Here is a 21,573-nt window from a genome sequence, read left to right on the forward strand (position 1 = left end):
CATCAGTTAAAAATGCTTATGGAATATAAAGTTGTTTTACCCTTTCCTGTCTATTATGTTATATTTTTTTAAACCCGGCAAAAAGTAAGCTAAGCAAGCTCAGCAAAATGTATGAATAGGTAACGAGATGAATAACTGAGCATATATCAATGTATTAACCCTCCCTACTATATATAGAAATTAGCTTTTTTTTTCTTCTTTTTCTATTTTTTAAGATTTTTATTTTTTTGTTCACAATTCAAAATTGTGACAAAAGGAAGGTTGTCAAGGGTAAGAAACAAAATTAATTTCGTTTATGTTAATATATACCAATTTTTTTGAGGTAATTTTAATTTATACTAAATTTTAGGTAAACATAATGTATTTATGTATGTTGGTAATGTATGCACTTACGTACTAACTGTTTGTTTATAATAAATAGTATATGTTAGCAGTGGTCGCCATAGCTCTTTTATTCTCATTTTCCAGTTTTTTCATTATGCATATAAATAAAATGTATGTAATTATTTACTATACACACATTTGGTCATTCTACTTTTTTTTGAAGCATTTTTAAAAGAGTTTTAAAAAAAAAAAAAAATAGCAAAAGTTTTGAAAATAATAAACTTCAATGAACATAGGAAAAATTCGCAACTTATATTTTTTGCTCCCTCAGTTGTTTATTCAGTTGTTTATTCGTTTGTTTATTCGTTTGTTTATTCGTTTGTTTATTCATTCGTATATTTATTCGCTTATTCATTCGTATATTTATTCGCTTATTCATTCGTATATTTATTCGCTTATTCATTCGTATATTTATTCGCTTATTCATTCGTATATTTATTCGCTTATTCATTCGTATATTTATTCGCTTATTCATTCGTATATTTATTCGCTTATTCATTCGTATATTTATTCGCTTATTCATTCGTATATTTATTCGCTTATTCATTCGTATATTTATTCGCTTATTCATTCGCCTATTTATTTGCTTATTTATTCGCCTATTCATTTATTTATTTATTCAATTACTTTATTTATTTACTGTTTTTAAATATTTTATTATTATTTTTTTTTTTTTTGTGTTTACATTAATTCTTTTTGCGAGTAACTAGGAAAAGATAATTTTTTTTTTTTTTTTCGTGTAAAAGGTTAAGTAATACATGTTACACATGTAATTTTCCACTCTTTTTATTTTCCGTTTTCTATATATTATTTACTTCCATTTTACGGCATTTTCACATTTTCTTTTTTTTTTTTTTTCTTCATAATTTTTCACATACGTAAGTGATAACTATTTTATTTTCCACGTGTTATATTATATAATTAATAAATGCATTGGCACGAATTAATTTCTCAATTTATTTTTAAGTTTTCTGTTTTTTTTTTTTTTTTATTTTTTTTTTTTTCTCAATTGTGTAAGTTTTTCCCCTTTTAGTAAAGCCCTATTTCTGTCACGTTAAATGAAATTTCTTTATGTACATCTATATATATGCCTACTGATATCTTATATGCATATATATGTACGCATTTATACGTATATATATATATATATATATATATATATATATATATATATACATGTACTCGTAAATACACATGCACTATATATAGAGGAAGATTTTCTAACAATGTTTCCCTATTCAGTAATTGTCCTTTTATGAGAGAATAATTAACTTATTGAAAAAAAAAGAACTTCATTATTTTCCTCTTTGTTTTTTTGTTTGTCATGAAACAGTAATAGTTATCATTAAAATTGTTTAAATTAAAAAAATATTATCTCCGTGAATTTGCGTATCATTTTATTGTTGCAATTAATTAAAAAGATAAATTAAGTTGTCCCTGTCTCTACTACTGTTGTAGTTGCTGCTGTTACTCTAAGTACTGCTCTTTTACGCAGTTATTTTATTATTTTACTATTTATTTATTTTATTATTTTATTATTTATTTATTTTATTATTATTATTTTTTTAAATGCTCCTAATAATTTCGTGAAGTTGCGCGATTAAAGGGAAAAAGTTTCAGCGAATGCTCTGTTTGATGCTGTACATATATATATGTATAGGGTACATATTCTTGTGTGCGATTAGACCCAATATATATGTAGGAATCCTTAAATAGTGAATAGGCTCTGAGAGTAAACCTGAGGACAGTGTTAAGTATTAGCTGACAGGTATCATAGTAGCAGGAAGAGGAAAGCGAATAATTAAATACAAATGGTTTTTAAATTTAAAAAAAAAAAGAAAGAAAAAAGCTCAGACGTATTAAGTAAACACTTATTTAACGACAATGGACATTTTGAAGAGAATGAAAAGAAAGAGAAGAGACATTCTTGGTATAAGAAGATTATAGATAACACTGTAAGTAAAAACAAAAATGAAGAAAAGGAGACGGAAAACAGATATGAAAATGAGAAGGATAGTGAGAAGGAAAATGGGAAGGAAAATTCAGAAGAAAAACAAATGAATAAGCATTACGAATTAGAAGAACAACTAAAAGAGACACTAAAATCAATCACATCATTATCAACAAAAATAGTTTATTACGAAACAAAAATTGAAGAATTGGAAAAAGAATTAAAGGTCGAAAAGGATAAACACATGGACAATGTATATGAAAAACAATTAAAAGAAAAAGAAGAATTTGTTAAGCAAAAAATAGGTCTGTTAAACGAAAAGGAAACTCTACTAAATGAAAAAGAATTAGATATTAATTTGAGAGAAAAAAAAATAACAGATAGAGAAATTTTTATTTCTCTAAAGGAAGAAAAAATAAATGGTATAGAAATTCAGTATGTGGAAAAAAATAAAGAAAAGGAAAAATTGCATTTTGAAATTGCTGATATAAAAATATCTTTAGATAAGTTAAAATTTGAAGTTAAGGATAAAAAGGAAAGTTTAGAAAACATTAGTAATAAGGTTATATTAAAAGAAAATACGTTAAGAGAATTAAAAGAATTTATAAAAGAAAAAAGCGAAATGATTGATTCGCTTAATGAAAAGATTAATGAAAAAGAAAAAAAATGTGAACAACTGGGAATAGACATAGAAGAGAAGAGAAAATTAGTAGAACTATTAGATAATAAAGCTAATGAGAAAGAAAAATATTTTGAAGAAAAGGTAAAAGGATTAGAAAAAGAGCAAAATTCACTTTACGCAAAATTAAATTTAATTCATGAACGAGAAAAGGAAGTGGAAAAGAGAGAGAATGATTTCCTTCATATGGAAGATGAGCTGAACTCTCTTCGAGATAGCTTTTCAAAAAATACTTGTCAGCTAAGGATATATAAAATGGAGATATCAGATTTAAGCAACACACTGATAGAAAAGGAAAGAGAAATTTTAGACATAAAAAACACGTACGACGATGAAATTAACGCGTTGAAGGTGCAAATAAAAAGGGGAGGAATCAAAGAACGGAGAGAGGAAAAAAGCGACGAACGACGCGAGAACAAAGACAGAAACAAAATCTTATGTTTCAGTAACGGGCGAAATAGCGAAATAAGTGGAGAGGACAACACATCGGTGGCTTCAAATGATGAAAACACAAATGAAGGAAAAAATTTAGTCCATTTGTTAGAGGAAAAAGAAAGAGAAATACAAAACTTAAAGGATAAGTATCAAAAAGAGCTAGAAAATATAAATAAGGAACTAAATGAAAAGAAGAGAGAATATATAGAGTTAAAAAATACTTATATCAATGAATTAAACAATTTGAACGATGAAATTGAAGAGAGTAGCATTAAGCTAAGCGAATTAAAGAGTATTCATGAGAGTGAAATTACAAAGTTACAAAATGAAGTAAAAACGTTAAATCAGGAAAAACATATCTTAAATAATGAAAAACAAGTATTAAGCAACGAAATAAATAAATTAAATGAGGAGAAGAATTCACTGAATACAGAAAAGGATATACTAGACAACAAAATAGATTCGTTAAATAACGAAATAAACACATTAAATAAGGAGAAAATTTTATTAAGTAATGAAATTGGCAACTTAAACAATATGATAAGTGAATTAAAGAATGAAATTAGTATAACTGACAATGAGATAAACGAATTAAAAGATGAGATAAATACATTAAATAATGAGGTGAAAGGGAAAGAAAAGCTTCTTTTAGAAATGGAAAATAATTATAAAAACGAAATATATATTTTAAAAGAAAAATTGAAGGACAAGAATGATAACAACTTAGATTTAGGCAACGAATTACATAATTTAAGGAATGTACTAAATGAGAAAGAAAAGGAGTATGGTCAAATGAAAGAAGAGTACAGCATAAAAGTTAAGGAGTTTAATGATGAACTACTGATGAAGGAAAAAAACTATAAAGAAGAATTAAATGATATACGTATAAAATCTCATGAAAAAGAGAGAATATTAATTTTACAAAATGACCAACTAAAAGAAGCAAAATTAAGAAGTGAAGAAAAATACTTAAAATTATACGATGAAAAAGTGCATCTGGTTAGAAATATATGTGCCAATTTTCATATTTCTAATTATGATGAAATAAAAAGTGAGGATCTTGTGAAAAATGTGGAGGAGTACCTACATAAACAGTATGAAATGATAAACGATTTGAAAAACGGCTCTAGTAGGGGTGTTCGTGGGGGGGAGAGAGGATATGCAGACGCGGTAAGTGAAGAAGCATGTTCTGGGATTGGAGATATTCGTAGGTTGTTTGAGGAGCACGAATGTGAAGAAGAAGGTGAGCAGCAAAATGAACAGGAAAAGAGTAAATCCAGTGAGAAAGTGATGTGCGACTTAATAAGAGACATGCACAACTTGAGTGAAAGACACGAAGAAGAGATAACAAAAATGAAGGGCTTTTTATTTTTGAAAGAAAAAGAAATAGAAGACGCTAAAAAGAAAATTGAAGAACTGAAAAATGAGATAAATCATTTAAATAGTTTTAACCGTATAAACAATTTAAATAGTGCTACATCACTTCACAGGGGAAATGATGTGGAAATGAAATTAAAGATGTACTTAGAAGAAATTAATCACTTGAATTTGACTATAAGCAACCTTAAAAAGGTGAATAATGAAGAGCAGTTGAAAAAGGAAAAAGAAATAATGAGATTGATTAGTGAGCTATCGAAATACAGGCATCTTGAAGATACAAAAAGAACATCATCTGATGATGAAGGTAGTAAAAATGATTTTAATAAAATATATCTTAAGAACGAATCTGAAAATGAATATATTTCTGAGTCTGATGTAGAAGGAGGAAAAAATTTAAAATATTTTTTATATTCACAAATTTATAAGGTAAGAGGGAAAAAAAGGCAAACATTGAAAAAGGAAAAGGACATACAAGTAAATTTGGCACTTCACGATATGACTAATGATGAAAATGAGTTACATAAAAATTGTAGGTATGAAATTGAAAAACAAAAGAAAGAATTAGGACAGAATGGAAAGGTTATTGAAGATCTAAAAAGTAAAATATGCGCTCTAACGAATGAAGTGATGGATCTGAAAAATGCTAAAAATGAATTAAACGAAAAATATACCAGTTTGGTGCCAGCTGCAGAGGAAGTGGAAAAACTAAAAGGAGAGTCAGAAAAAATGAATGAACAGATATGGAAGTTAAGTGAGGAAGCGGAGAAATTGAAAGAAGAGGCGGGGAAATGGGAAGAAGTAGCCGCGAAATGGGAAGAGGAAACTGAAAAATCGAGGGAGGAGGCAACAAAGCTAATGGAAGAAAATGTAAAGCTGAAAAATTGTGCGGATGAACTGAATAGGGAATTCTATACGAAGGAAAAGAATTATATGTCTAAATTAAATGAAAATATCGGCATAATAGAAAACTTAAAGGATGCAATTCATGTGAATGAAGATGAGTTAAAGAATGCAGAAAATGAGAAAAATAATTACATTAATGAAATAAACAAGTTAAAAAATGAGTATGAGGCATTAAAATTAAATCATGATTTATTAAACAAAAATTATACTTCATTAAATGAGATGTATAAGAATTTAAAACAAACAAGTTGTCATATAAATGATTCCTTTTGTTGTGAAGAAGGAAAATTTTCTGAGGATAATGATAATGATGAAGTGAATATGAGCAAGGAGTATACGTCCATCGATGGTAATGAGACAAAGAAATTGGAGAAAACAGATGAACAGCATTCAAACGAGGAAGAAAAAGTTAGCAAATGCGCAGTTACTAGTGAAATAGGAAAGTCTGATATAGGAAAAGGTAGGAGTGATAATAACTCAGATTTGATAGGAAAATATCAAAAAGAAGTAGAATATTTGAAGGAAGAAATAAATAGAATAAGTCTATTATATAGCAACGAACTAAATGAAAAAAACAGTTATGATATAAAAATAAAAGATTTGACTAACCAGTTAAAGGAGCTCGAAGTGAAGGAAAAGGAAAATGATGAGAAGGTAATTTTTCTAACTAATTTGAATGATGAAATGAATAGTAAAATGAATGCTAAAATGAATGCTAAAATGAATGCTAAAATGAATGCTAAAATGAATGCTAAAATGAGTAGAAAGAATAAAAAACCTAAATTGAGAAAATTCTTATCTAGGGAAAAAAAGGATTCTTCTTCAAATTTACATAAAAATTTGGAGAATAAAGAATTAAGTGAAGTCTGTTGTTCAGGTAATGAGGGAATTATAAATGAACAGGATGTACACAATGAAGTAAATGTTAACAAATATTACACATTATCTTCAGAGATGAACGAATACAACTATTTCGTAGAGAATGTTAACAAATTAGAAGATAATAATTTTCGTTTAATGAAAATAATTCATGAAAGTAATAACAGATATAGTGATAGAGTGATCGGATCTTATTTTTATTCCAACAATGTAGAAGATTTGTTTAAAATAAATAATAATACAAATATCGATATAGAAAACCCAGATGGAAATACTGTTATAGTTCTTTGTGTAATTTTAAATGAAATATTAAATGTTTTATTTTTAAATGATCAGTTTGTAAATTCTTTTGAAAAAATAAATAAAAATGTTTGGAAGCATATGTTCATACCTGAAGAAATTAAATTGTTAGTTTTAAGATATTTTTTTTTCTTAAATAAACTAAGAGATTATGTAAAAAATTTAAATGATCAATTTAACAGCGAAAGGTATGACGATTCGTGGTTTTTGTTTCAAAATTATTTCGAGACGTCCAGTAACATAAAGAGAGAGCTGGTTTATTTTGTTCTCGAAAAAAAGGAAATGGAAATAGTAGAAAATGGTGAAAATGGCGAGAATGACAAAAACTGTAATAGTATTAGCCAAAATAATAGTAACATTTGTAGCAGCACAAGGGGGAAAATTTCCGAAATTTTGAATTTTTCCAAAGAAGAAATTAGGCTAAAAACAATAGCGCAGTTGAGAAGAGATTTAAATTTTGAAAAAAAATCAAAACATATATTAAATCATGATTTCCAAGTGCTACTATATAAGTATCAAGAATGTGTAAGAAAATTAAAAAGAGTTAAAAACGTGATAAGACAGTTAAATTTAAATGATGTACCGTGTGGAAGTTATGCCTTAAATAGCGAAATAGACGAATACTCAGAACAGAGTGATGGAAAGTTTTTCAACGTACCAAGGTCAAGGGGTGATGTGGATGTTGGGGTTGATGCTGAAAAAAATTATAAGGAATATGTTTTGTTAGATAATAATAATAACCCAGAACAGGAGAGCAGAGGAAATGGTACAGTTAATAGCACATGCACGTTTATGGAGAAACAAAGTTTAAAGAAAAATAATGATGTTACGGGTAAACGTGAAATAATGGGAAGGCGTGAAATAATGGGAAGGCGTGAAATAATGGGAAGGCGTGAAATAATGGAAGGCGTGAAATAATGGAAGGCGTGAAATAATGGAAAGGCGTGAAATAATGGGAAGACGTGAAATAATGGGAAGGCGTGAAATAATGGGAAGGCGTGAAATAATGGGAAGGCGTGAAATAATGAGAGGGAGAGAAACTACTGATAAAAGTAAAGCTCTTGATCAAAATAACCCCATAGGTTTAATAAATTTAAGGAAATTTCCTCAGATAAATCAAACTAATGATACGAAAAAAATCAAAAATATTTTTAACGAAATTGTTGGAGGAAGAACGAGCGTCGGTTTTGTTCACAAAAACGCGTTTTACTAATTTGCTGAAAGGAGAAAGAATTTGCGAATAGTGTTGTTTCTTCTTAGGTATGCGTGAGAATATATATATATATATGTACGCTGGTGTATATGCTGTGTGTTTAATCGCGCATATAAATCACTTGTACGTATTTTTTTCGCCGAAATATTTATCGTACAAATAAATTTGTTCATCGTTATTCAAGAATACATGTGGCAGATTTTCTTTAAATACTTTTTTATTTTCTCGTGTGAGTTATATATATATATATATATAAACGTGCATACTTATGTACACATGCCCGCGATATAAGTATATCACTATGAAATAAAATTGTTATTCATAAATTACTACAAGCGGAAGCATTTTTATTTGCACATAAAATGGAAATGTGTTGTAGGCACATATATATTATGAAATTTTTTTTAAAAAATTATCCACATTTTTTTTGTAAAATAATACATCTTTAACATTTTTTATGAAGCCTGAAATGAAAAATAATAAAAAAACAAAAAACAAAAAAAAAATATATGTCTCAATTGTGTGCACATGTATATATATATATATATATATATATATATATATATATATATATATATATGCATATGCATATATGCATGTTCATTTTTTTGTGCGGATTTGTAATTTTCCCGAAATTCGTTAGTACCTTTATTATAAAATTGCTTATTCAAAGAAAAACTGTTTTTTAATTGGCTATATTTTTTTTTCTCATTGGTTGTTATGTTAAGGTAAAAATTGAAATACATTTCATGCGAAAAAAGTAGAATTAGAAAAAAAAATGAAAATAGAGATATCACAAATAAGGAGAAGGTGGGGCTGTATTTCGAAAATAGATACTACAAAAGGTATAAAAGAAAAATTGAAATGGATTTAATTTTGGTTTTTAGGTGCGCATGTTCTTTTTGTTTTTTCTCCTTTTTTTTCTTCTTGTTTTACTATATTTTTTGTTCATTTTTTCTTCTTATTTTGTTTTTTCTTTTTTTTACATTAGCAATGGTTAAGTAAGTATTCGGCAAAACTTCATTGGTCCCTTTATCTATAAAAGTAGCTACGGGGTGGAAAATAAAAATAATTTTTATGGTAAATTATTATTTACTTTAATCTGAATGGAATTATTAAATAGTAAGTAGGTATATACGCATATTTTTTGTTAAAAAAAGCAAGGATGATTGTCATTTTTTCATAATGTTCAATAAAGTAATAAGTTTCTGTATCGCTCTCTTTTGCTCTTTTTTGTACCTTCTAAAAGATTCTCATATTTCATAATACTATATAAACAAAGTGAGGCTACAAATGTTAGAAGAAAAAATGGTGGAAAGCGAAAAAAAAAAAAAAAAATATTTAAAATTAAGAATTTTTAATTTTAAATCAATAAGGATATGATAGTTGTGTTTTTCCAGCGGTTACTTATGTAAGAGGCGTAAAAGGTAATTGCAATATTTATATAAATAAAAACAAAATAATAAATACTATTATATCCTCCAATACAGTTATTTAACAAAAAACAATGATGATCATAGCGAGGTATACATGATGAACAGTATTTGCAATGCTTGCTTCTTGCGGGTCTGCGAACAGTTGAAATTTTTTAAATAATTTTCACGTTACTTATATGTTCTTTAGAATATCACTTCTGTGTCTTTTTTGTACTTTTCCTCCTTATATTTATATATTTATGTGTGTACAAGTATATATGACGAACATACATAAAACCTTATTTTTTGTGAAAATGAAGTTTCACATACATCTGTTTTACATAAAGGAAAGCATTTCATATCGAGTTGAATCACTTCTTTACTTACTTTAAAATATGACAAGTTTCACATTTCGTGTTTGCATGAAAAATTATTTCATCATACGAGTAGAACTTCATGTGTTTGTCCAAAGATATAAGAGATATTTTTCCTGCAAAATTTTGTAGCACATATTTTACATATATATAAAAATACGAGGGAATAAGGGATGAAGGAGGGGAAAAAATAAATTACCGGGATCGCTTAATGAGCAAGTAAAAAAGGATAAGATCCCACTTGAGAAAAGTAGTACACACAAAAAACTGAAATAGAAATGTAACAAAATGTTAGTATGCAAAAATGTGTATAAACACACAGGCATATGTATACAAATGTATGTATGTACGTATGTATTCATATATACACATTAAAACGAACTTATGCGTAGTTGAGCTCGAGTAACTAAACCTTCTGTAACTTGTTCTACAATATTGTTCTAATATAAAGTATGCTAAAAATAAAAAAATATACAATAATAATAAAACAGCGAATTAATCATTTAGGCTACCAAAATTAGCAATTTAACGAAAAAAAAAAAAAGAACAAAAGAACAAAAGAACAAAAGAACAAAAGAACAAAAGAACAAAAGAACAAAAGAACAAAAGAACAAACGAACAAAAGAACTAAAAGAACAAAAGAACTAAAAGAACAAACATTTGATTTAGCTTTTACTTACACTGAAAACGAATAATAAGAAAACCACTTATGAGGTAAAAAAAGTAGAAAGCCTATATTAAGATGTTTTAAAAAAAAAAAAAAAAAATTTGTTATTTAAAATTATTTAAGGATCTAACTTTTTTGAATTATTTTTAACTTGAAAGATGTAAGAAAATTTGTGAAAAGTCCAATGGTGAAGTCCTTTTAAACAATTCATACTTTTATATATTAAAGTGTAAAAAAAGAAAATAAACATGAATGATACATAATATTTTTCATAAACGTGAACAGAAGTATAAATAACCACGAGAAAGTATATGTAAAAATTTGGGAAGAATAACTTTTTGTGATAATTTTTATTAAGAAAAAATAAAAAAGAATAAATTACACTAACACATATAATCCAATATCAATTAAAATTTACTTAGTGCAATTCTGACTGTCTCCCTAAGAGGGATAAAAGCTTTTTCATAATTTCTGAAACGAAGCAATACATATGTACATGTATATATATAATATATATATATATATATATATATATATATATATATATATATATATTTACGTAAGCATGCATTCTTACATATTTTGTCACTCCTTTGTGGTGAAATAAGAAGGGGAAAAATATTTTGCCTTTAAATTTGTATAAGCAAAAATTAATTCTAAAAGGGTGAAATATTTACATCTAAAAATTGTATTATTTTTTAAAATGAAGTGCAACTTGTTTCGTTTATTCCCAACTGAGCGTAAGTGTTAAGAACGGGAGGTGTTGCTATGTGTTTAAATGTCATTTTAAAAAATAATAAATCTATTTATTGTTATTTCGTTATGCCTGTTTCAATTTTCCATATTTTATCTTATTTTAAGTTTTAACATGCCCAAATATTTTTTATTAAGTTATAAAAAACATAAGTGTCCTTTTTCTTTTTCTTTTTTTAAATAGCTACCGGTTCCTTAATAAAAATAAAAAATATTACATTTTTTGAAAAAGACATTGAGATAAAACATTTCCTTGAACATATAGGTAAATATATTTACTTTTATACTGCTCCTATTTTAATATTTTATTTTTTATATATACCTTTTTAAAAACAGAGTTGCATGCTTTCACGATTACAATGATTTGAGGATTCATTTTAATGTAAAACAATTAATATAGTAAATGGTTTGTAGTTCTTCACCCACTGTTAATTGTTCATATTATTACATGCGGTTGTTATGATGTCAATTGGGTATTTTTCTTTTTTTGATATGTACCCTTTGTAACGGATAAATTTACCCTTTAAAGAATTTATACACAGTTCTGATATTTGCTAAAAGCACGATTAAGGATGTAAATACGTTAGTATACGCTCACGCATGTTTATATATATATATATATGCATATGTATATGTAAACTACTACAAAGAAGCTTGAATATGTTTATTTTTAGTGGACGTGTGCATTATTTTCGCGGATTCTGCTAAGAACGAAGCTTGTGCGTTGTTACATTCCAGGGAAGAAGCCTTACACCTTATGAAACTGTACAAAGTCATTTTTAAAAATATGATATTTTTTTCTTCAAATAAGCAAAATATGGAAATAGAAATATTTAACCAGGAGGAAGAAAGAATATTTTGGAAGGACGTAAAAAGGCATAACGTTAAATTTTACGTTTGGTAGGGGAAACAAAAATTGCGCAAATTTAACTATATTAAAACGTAAACAATTTTTTCTTTTTTTTTGTTTTCATTCCTTTTTTTATAGTTGTAATGAACACAAATGAATATTCATAAAAAGAGTTAAATATATGAAAAGAAATAACGAAGTGTAAACAAAGCAACGTAAAAAAAAATAAAGCAAACAACGTGGTCAGACGGGGTGAGAAAAAAAAAAAAAAATGTATATACATATGTATATATACCCATATACATATATACATATACACACATGTAAATATATACATATACACACATGTAAATATATACATATACACACATGTAAATATATACATATACACACATGTAAATATATACATACGTATATATTCTATATACATTAAACATAATAAAACAACCAAAATTAAAATAAACGGGAGGTGAACAAATGGGGGGGAAATAAATTTAAGAGTAATGCTATGAGAAATGTATGAACAAATTGGGAAAATAGGAAACATGTCAATAACTTGAAATGTTATATGCGTAATTATTTCACGAATTTGTATTAATTAGCTCTCGCTTGGTTAAAAAAAAAAAAAAAAAAAAAGAAGAAGAAGCTTCGTTTTCTCAGACATTTTTTTATGCTTTACAGTTATCTTGTCTGGTTATGTGACCTGCTTCATATATTGATCTGCACTTTATGATTTATGGTGGTTTTTTAGATGGGTTTATTTTGCCTTTCTTTTCTTCAGTTTTGAATTACTTTGTATTACGTGATAATATATTTAATACTAAGTTGATTAAAGCTTCCCTACTCTGATTTATTTCGTTTTTTTCAGAATTAGCTATTTCCACATTTCTCGTAGTTCTGCAATAAGAAATGAGTGAAGACAAAATATCAGAAGCCTTTTTTATATGTAATAAAGAACATAATTCATTTTTTTTCATACTATTTGTTTTGTTAATATAAAATAATATATTATTAATATCACTGTCTGTAAGAGATCTTTTATTAATTAATGATAATATAATCTCTGGGTTGTAGTTATAACTAAATAATAATGGAGCAGTTTTTATGTTATTTTTTAAATCATTTAATATAGGTGTTTTAGTATTAGAATCTACTTTATAATCTAAGTAATCATCATATAACTGAAATGCCATACCTATATGTAATCCTAAATTAAAACATAACTCAGTGATTTTTTCATTTTTGAAAGAAAGAATAGCTATACAAGCAAATAAATGAGAAAAAAGAGACGCTGTTTTATGAAATGTTTTTATAAAATATGTTTTTAGTGCGTCTTCTATATTTCTATATTTCAAATTTGTTTGCAAGAATTCGCCCTTTATTAAGCTTTCTACAACATAGGCAAACCTTCTACAAATTTTTGGAGATCCTGTACCTGCAAATACTGAACTTGCACGAGCCAATAAAAAGTCACCTGATAAGATTGATATTTTATTTCCATATTTTTTATGTAATGCCAAAGCTCCTCTTCTTTTAGTTGATTCATCAATTACATCATCATGCAATAGAGAACCCATATGGATAATTTCTGATGCGGCAATAATTTTATTTTGATTTTCTACTATTTTTTTTTTTGATACATTATTAATTGGTGAATTGATAATGGCTAATTTTTTTTTTGATAAAGAATTTTTACTACTTCCAATTAATTTAGAGCTATTTCTTTGAATATTTCTAAATTTAAAATTATTTTTTGAAGATATATTATTATCTACATAGGATAAAATATTTTTTAATAAAATACTTAAAATAACTCTAAATTTTTTTCCTTGATATAAATAAATATATGTAATAAATTCATCGATATTATTGTAATCTGTCTTAATGATATTATATATATATTCGTCAATATTTTTAATTTTATTTTCACATAACATATATGGGTCTATTCCACTTTTTATTGTATTAAAATGATCATGTAGATTATTTAAGTCACGATCAACTTCTTCCTCCTTATAATGCAGTACTTTCATACAGAGTAAAATTTCTTTGTATACACTATCTGAGTACAGTAAACTGTTATGTTCATAAGAATTAAATGTTTTCCTATTTGTATCTGATAATACTTTATTCCTTAGGTATTTTCTTTTAAATATGAAAAGAGAAGCTTTTATTAATTCCACAAAAGGATTTATGTCCCTTTTCTTGTACAGATGATATAAGTTACTTTTCCAAGTTGCGTTTTCTTTGAGTAAATAATCATTCTTATTAATTAGTAGTGAATTAAAACATTTTGTTTTGCAATAGCTGAGAAATTCCTTTATGTGTTTTTTATTACTCAGATAGAACATTATTAACTAGTGGCTCTGCGCTCAACCACGGAGAGGCGGTTGTGATGATTGTATTTTAAAGGGGTACAGGTACCTATGCATGCAAATACACATAAACGTACACATATACATATACATATATATATATATATATATATATAAGCATGATGTATGTCTGTGCAATAAGCGTAAATATATTTTAGGTGTATTTAAATATAACTCTATATTACGAATTCATATTTAATGTAATACGGTAAGAATACATAATAATCTTCTTACAAATGATCACGTGTAAAAATGTATGCATGATGTTATAATTAAATTTATGTAAAATTAAAATTTTAAGATTGAATTTAATTCAGTACTTATATTTCATGAGTATAAAATAAATTACAAAAAAAACTATGACATACAAGAAAATATCTTCCCTTTTTTATCTATATAAAGAAAATAATTAACATGGGAGACTAATGTTTATTGCTCCACATTTGCTTCTTTAAAATAATGGGAAAAAAAATACATACATACATATGTATATTATAAATTCCTTTCTTCTTGATTTACAAAAAAAAAAAATATTAATACTAATTTTGAGGTTACATAATGAACAAAAAAAAAAACCAAATTTCCTCGAAGTCTTGGAAAAAAAATGAAAAATTTTTTTTGATGTGTTTTAATTTTATATTTCATTCATTTATCATTGTTTAATTTCCATTATTTTAAAAATGGAGTTTTTTTCTGAATAGATCTTTTTTTGTAATTTATTGTTTTTCTTTTTCACAAATTATGAAATGTATTTATATATTTCACTTTAGCAAAAATGAAATTATTTGGTCCACAGTTCATAAGAAAAAAAAAAAGAAAAGTTTAAACTTACTAAAAGGGTGCAGAAAGTAGGGGGAGGCTTCGATTTTTTTTTTTTGTTTTATGATATATCATAAGATTTTTCATTCAAAAGAATATGTTTTACTTGTACAATAAACTTACTGAATCATCTAGGAAATCTCATAATGAAAAAAGTAACAGCAATGTACGAAAGGAAAAGGATGTAATTTTTTCGTCCGATGGGAATATGTATAGAAAGAAACATAGAGAAGAGGACTACAAGAAAGATGAAGATTTTTTTTTGATGTTTGAGGAGAAAGAAAGAAATGAAGGTAGCAAATTAAATAAGGGGGACAGTGAGAGTAGTAGTGAAAAACAAAATTGTAATATTTTTCTAAAGGATGAAAACATAGAAGGGGCACATATTATATCAGAATTAAAAGAGAAAAAGAAGGATACAGAGAGAGAAATGGATGTAAAGTGGAAAGGGAATGATATGAAATGTGAAAGGATAGACGTAGCTTGTGAAGGGGCTGGAGTGGCCTTTGAATGGATTGAGACAATGTGCGAAGGGGTTGGCGAGAGTAGTGAGCAACCCGATATACACACTGATAATGTTAATGCACAGTGTGAACAGCTTGATGAAAGCGGCGACGATTTTTTTAAAATAGATGAAGGCAATTTTTCCACCTTCACATTTGCCGCCAGTTATGATACTAAAAGAAACAGTGTGGAAGGATATTCTGGAAATACGAATTATGAGTGTAAAAGGAGTGATGTAATAAATGAGGAAAATTATGAAAATCCTTCATCCATTCTTAATGTAAATATTAGTTTTGCTGATAATGGAAGGAATCTTTTATTATCAGATGAGAAAAAGGAACTGCAAAATGATAACTCTGAATCTCTAGTTTTGGAAAAAACTTTAAGTGTTCCTACCCTATATAAGAATGAGGCTTTTTTTATACCTCATAAAAATTTAACACAAAGTGACGATAATGTGTCAGAATATAAAAAAGAAAAGTTAGAATTTTTATTACTTGAAGATGGTAATAAAAATATAAAAAAAGACGAACATTCTGAAAGGGGATATACATTAAAAGAAGTAACATCAATATATTCATATAACCATAATTCTGTACATGTAAAATCAGAGAAAGAAGTTAGTATTAATGAAAAAATAAAAACAGAATTTTTATGTTCGAATATTTCAGAAAAAAATATTTCACATGAAAGTTTATGTAAAAAAATGAACTCAAATAGTGCAGTAACTTATGGTAATTTGGATGGTGAAAATGAACGTAAGGCTGATACTTTTAACATTAATTTTATTTTTGCAAAGACAGATAGTGAAGGTGGTAAAATGGGAAATTCTAATGATAATGAAGAAAATAAAAGGGGGAATTTGAAGGAGGCTTACAGTCATAACAATGCACACATTGATATGGATTATGAGGCAAATGATGACAAATACAATAGTGATGTACATAGTAGTGTACATAATGATATACCGAACAGTGCACATAATGATATACAGAATGGTGTACCTAATACCAATGTGCACATCAGTAGAAATAACTTGAAGGATGATTCTAGTGAGTTTTTTTATTTTTTTCATAGTAATAAAGGAGATGGGAATCTAGGAGAACAAATCTTTGTAAATAAAAATTTGGAAAATTTAGAAAAAATTATAGAACAAGACAATAATAGAAGTCTGTTAGGTAATATTTTAGGTGGAAAGAAAGAGATAGAAAGTTCCCATGTAGAATTAGAAAATGGAAATGATAACGAAGTACTTGAAAAAAGTGGTTCGGTAAATAGTGAAACAATGGAAGTAGGAAGTATTAAATCAGGAAAAGATGATGAGCAATTTATTTGGGAGAGTCCATCTGAAGTGAAAGGTATAGTAAATGGTAAGGAGAAAATATATTCTGAGAATAAAGACGTGGTTGAAGTGGAGGAAGCAGCCGTGGAGGTAGTGGACCTTAAAGACGAAAAACGCTTTGAGAGTAAAGAAGTGGCCGAAGAAGAGGAAGTAGTGGAGGCGGCAGTAGACTATGAAAAGGAAAAACTTTTTGAGAGTAAAGAAATGGTTGAAAAGGAGAAAGTAGTGGATAAAGAAGTGGAATATATAGAGAAAAAACGATTTGAGAGCAAAGAAGTGGCTGAAGAAGAGGAGGTAGTGGAGGCGGCAGTAGACTATGAAAAGGAAAAACTTTTTGAGAGTAAAGAAATGGTTGAAAAGGAGAAAGTAGTGGATAAAAAAGTGGAATATATAGAGAAAAAACGATTTGAGAGCAAAGAAGTGGTTGAAGAGGAAGTAGCCAATTTTGTAGAGGAAAAACGCTCTAATAATAAATATGTCATTGAAGCGGAGGAAGTAGCTGAAGGGATAGTTGATTATGGAGAGGAAAGATGTTCTGAGAGTAAAGAAATGGCTGTAAAAGAAGAGATACCAGAAAAATCAGCGGAATATGTAAAGGGAAAACGTTTTAAGAGTAAAGAAGTGGCTGAAGAAGAGGAAGTAGTGAAGGCGGCAGTAGACTATGAAAAGGAAAAACTTTTTGAGAGTAAAGAAATGGTTGAAAAGGAGAAAGTAGTGGATAAAAAAGTGGAATATATAGAGAAAAAGCAATTTGAGAGTAAAGAAATGACCTCAAAAGAAGAAGCAGAGTACGTAGAGAGAAAAATTTTGCAGAGTAAAGAATTTACTGAAGAAGAGGAAGTAGTGGAGTTTGATAAGGAACAACTTTTTGAGAGTAAAGAAGCGCCTGAAAAAGAAAAAGTGGAGTTTGTAGAGAAAAAACTTTTTGAGAGTAAAGAAATGGCTAAAGAGGAAGCAGTGACGTATGAAAAGGAAAAAAAATTTGAGAGTAAAGAAACGACTGAAGAAGAGGCTTATATAGAGGAAAAACCTTTTCAGAGTAAAGAAATCGTTGAAGAAGAGGTAGTGGAATATGAAGAGGAAAAACTTTTTGAGAATAAAGAAATGACTAAGGTAGAGGAAATGGGTGAGATAACAGCCAAGATAAACGATTTTGGAAGTGTAGAGATGTATGAAACAGAGAAGATTTTAGAAGAACGTAGAAATTTTGCCTCCTTTGAAGATAATTCATTGGAAAGGATAGAATTAAAAAATAGCAAATTTAATGAATTAAATGAAAATAATAATAAACTTGAAAATATTAATGAGAGAAATATGACAAAGGTAAAAATGTGTGAAAGTGTTATTCTTGAAAAAAGGGAAGAAAATGAAAAAAAGTGTGAAAATAAAAAATTAACCCTAGAAGAAATTAATGAAATAAAAGTTGATAAAATTTTTAACATCAAAAGTATAGAAGAGGAAAAAAAAAAAGAAGCAATTTTCTCATTAAATAAGGAACATGCACATTCATTAATTGATGAAGGTTATGAAGAAGGATTTTTATTGTCATTCGAATTAAATAACTCTAAAAGAACGTTCGGAGATGATAATATTAACATAAATAATACGATAAAAGAACAATTGGAGGATGCTAATACAGAAATGAGTTGTAATCATTTTTTAAATATTATCAATGAAGAAAACATACACAGAATATATGATGTGACAAAGGAATTGAATTGTTCTCAAAAAAATTCTTTGAAAGAGGAAAGAGAATTCTCTATTAATGGATATAAGAAGAATGTGTTATATGAGCAAAATGGAAATATTATTAACCATATTAATAATAGTTATTTGAATAATAAATTACAAAGTGGGAGGAACAATGGAAGAAGTGAATTTACCAAAGATATTGAAGAATTAGAAATTGCAATGAGGAAATGTAATGAAAAAGAAGTCGATAGAAATGATAAAGTTGAAAAAAGGATCACACTGCTTGATATGGAGCATACGGCTAATTTAAGGAAAGTAGAACATGAGGAAATAATTTTTAAGTGTGAAAAGAAGAAGAAAGGGGAAAAAAGGAATAAAAGGAACAAGAAACACATTAATCGCTATTTGTTTAACATTACAAAACAGTTCGAATACGAATCAAACAGTTTACAATATTTGAAGGCTTTGAAAGAGTTGCCTCCACTAAAATTTTTGAAATGCAAAGATATGAAACCGTTTTTACATCTTTTTAACATTGTTTTGAAAGTTGTGTGTGAGCATTACCGTAATGGTACGCTAAACATTACAGTCAATAAGCCTATGTATTAAGTACACACACGTGTTGATTTGTATGCACATATGTATATGTATTTTTTCATTTGTGTATATCTGTATATGTATATACATATATATTAATATGTTTGTCTTTGTTTACCGCAGAAGATTTTGTGTATGTTTTGGCTGGAGATGAGACTGGCTGCATTTATGTAAAGCTCAGCCTAAAGCATAAGGAATTCTGCGAGGTATAATAGAAAAGAGAAAAAGAAATAAAGACTGATCCTTTTAGAGATTTGCGAGTATGTGAGTTGTATAAAAGTCTGTATGTGTGGGTGTGTTTGTATATATGTACACTGATGCATTTTATGTTTCCTGAAATTGTTTTTATTATTTTCTACACGTTTAGGCAGGAAAAAATTTCATTTTAGCAAATTGCTGTTCTGCGGTTGAAGGTTATCGCATAATATTAGAAATTAACGAATATAGTAATATATTCTTATTAAAATATAACACTATAAAAGATGTTAACAAAAATATAAATTTTTCTGATGCTAAATTTGTCACGTTGTCCGAATGTAGAATTTAATGTAATGGGACGGAAAATATTTTTTCTGAGTGTTAATCATGCTCACTATACATTTTTTCGATTTACGTTTATTAATACGTACATGTATAATACCGTGGAATGATTATTTTTACAGTAAATTTGTAGTCATTGCTTCATTTTGAATTATTTTGCTTTATTTTGCTTTATTTTGCTTCATTTTGTTTTATTTTATTTTAATTAATTTTTTTTTTATGGCAATATGCTTCCTTTTTGGGAGTATCTGCGTATTTTTTTTTTGTAACATTTTTAATTTGTTAATTAAAAATATTTTTTCTTTTTTTTTGTAACATCTGCAAGGTTGAATGTTTGTGTATGCTTTCATTATATGAAGCTTTTATAAAAAAGAGAATGACTAATTTTGATAAATATAATATGAAAAGTTGTATACATATGTATATATATACATACATACAATATATTATTTATACAACTGCAAATAAGATACATACGTTTGATATTATTTTTGCACATCGCTATCACTACTAATTTCGTCAATTGCCATATTCATAGGATTAACAAAAATAAAAAATAATGTCTTATTTAAACAGAAATGTGATAACATATTTGAATATTTGAATTTTTGCTTCACGATTTTCTGTGAATTTTTTATATGAAATAAAACGAAAAATAAAATATAATTAAATAAAAAATATAAAATAAAAAAGTAAAAAATATTTCTATAATTTCATTTTTGATAATTTTGTAGAGTACTGTTTAATATAACAAAAGTTTCATATAGAAAATAAAATTTATTTTCCCGTTACCTTTACCACATCTTAAACTTTATATGTTTATGTTCTTTTAAAAATAACTTAATTCTGCAGTTTGTACATCCAAACATTTCGAATAATCAAGTATGGTAATACCACATTGCCACAATTATAGAACATTCAAGCATAATATAAATATATATAAATATATATATATTAGTTGACAGACGTAGATATATTTAATTCTGTCCACATGTTTTAAAAATGGAATACTTAAATTTTGGTGCCCAAGAATAAAAAAAAATAAGCTCTATATATAAATGAAGGAAAAAGTATTATTTTAAAAATTGTACCTATGAGGGATAGCAGTAATATCGAAATACCAATTTTTACGGTTCATTGATAAGATTCGTGTATGCGCAAGGATAACAAAAAAAAAGAAAAAGAAAAAGAAAAAGAAAATTTTTGTAAAATAAAGAGTAAAAAATAAAATTTTATTAATATTAATAAACTATATAATTTGGAATTTTACTAATCCCCAAAATATGGATAATGTTTAACTAAGACGAGATCATTTAAGTTATTACTACATTTTTAAAAGTATTTGTTAATTTCGACAGTTAAACGCCCAAACATCTGTGAAATGGCTATACATATATATATACATATATGTATATTCGTTTGTGTATGTATTGTACGTATGAGCCTACAGGAGATATGCATAATGTTGCTCCCTGTTTTAGTAATTCACTTCCCTATCTAAACGTGGGACATTGTGAAAAG

The 21,573-nt window shown here is 27.0% G+C and overlaps 5 protein-coding genes across 5 annotated transcripts; 3 read left to right on the plus strand and 2 right to left on the minus strand.

The window, feature by feature from the left end:
- Positions 1–2,195: 2,195 nt before the first annotated feature.
- On the plus strand, positions 2,196–7,829 carry ROPE (repetitive organellar protein, putative; the record flags this gene model as incomplete). The annotated part of the gene is made up of 1 exon (XM_029003295.1): positions 2,196–7,829. The coding sequence occupies one exon, from the start codon at positions 2,196–2,198 to the stop codon at positions 7,827–7,829; it is 5,634 nt and encodes a 1,877-aa protein (XP_028859743.1).
- Positions 7,830–8,514: 685 nt separating this feature from the next.
- On the minus strand, positions 8,515–10,791 carry DHHC12 (palmitoyltransferase DHHC12, putative; the record flags this gene model as incomplete). Its single annotated transcript, XM_029003296.1, has 10 exons — positions 8,515–8,588; positions 8,771–8,960; positions 9,111–9,172; positions 9,364–9,411; positions 9,532–9,692; positions 9,927–10,029; positions 10,113–10,180; positions 10,326–10,368; positions 10,594–10,645; positions 10,732–10,791. The coding sequence occupies 10 exons, from the start codon at positions 10,789–10,791 to the stop codon at positions 8,515–8,517; spliced, it is 861 nt and encodes a 286-aa protein (XP_028859744.1).
- Positions 10,792–11,283: 492 nt separating this feature from the next.
- Positions 11,284–12,439, plus strand: PmUG01_04029600 (conserved Plasmodium protein, unknown function; the record flags this gene model as incomplete). Its single annotated transcript, XM_029003297.1, has 4 exons — positions 11,284–11,320; positions 11,518–11,598; positions 12,008–12,233; positions 12,415–12,439. The coding sequence occupies 4 exons, from the start codon at positions 11,284–11,286 to the stop codon at positions 12,437–12,439; spliced, it is 369 nt and encodes a 122-aa protein (XP_028859745.1).
- Positions 12,440–12,971: 532 nt separating this feature from the next.
- On the minus strand, positions 12,972–14,534 carry OPP (octaprenyl pyrophosphate synthase, putative; the record flags this gene model as incomplete). Its single annotated transcript, XM_029003298.1, has 1 exon — positions 12,972–14,534. One exon carries the CDS (start codon positions 14,532–14,534, stop codon positions 12,972–12,974), a length of 1,563 nt encoding a protein of 520 aa, XP_028859746.1.
- A 940-nt stretch (positions 14,535–15,474) lies between these two features.
- On the plus strand, positions 15,475–20,059 carry PmUG01_04029800 (conserved Plasmodium protein, unknown function; the record flags this gene model as incomplete). Its single annotated transcript, XM_029003299.1, has 3 exons — positions 15,475–19,486; positions 19,636–19,718; positions 19,880–20,059. 3 exons carry the CDS (start codon positions 15,475–15,477, stop codon positions 20,057–20,059), a joined length of 4,275 nt encoding a protein of 1,424 aa, XP_028859747.1.
- Between the last annotated feature and the right edge of the window lie 1,514 nt (positions 20,060–21,573).

Source organism: Plasmodium malariae (assembly GCF_900090045.1).
Source record: "Plasmodium malariae genome assembly, chromosome: 4".
Classification (NCBI taxonomy): domain Eukaryota; phylum Apicomplexa; class Aconoidasida; order Haemosporida; family Plasmodiidae; genus Plasmodium; species Plasmodium malariae.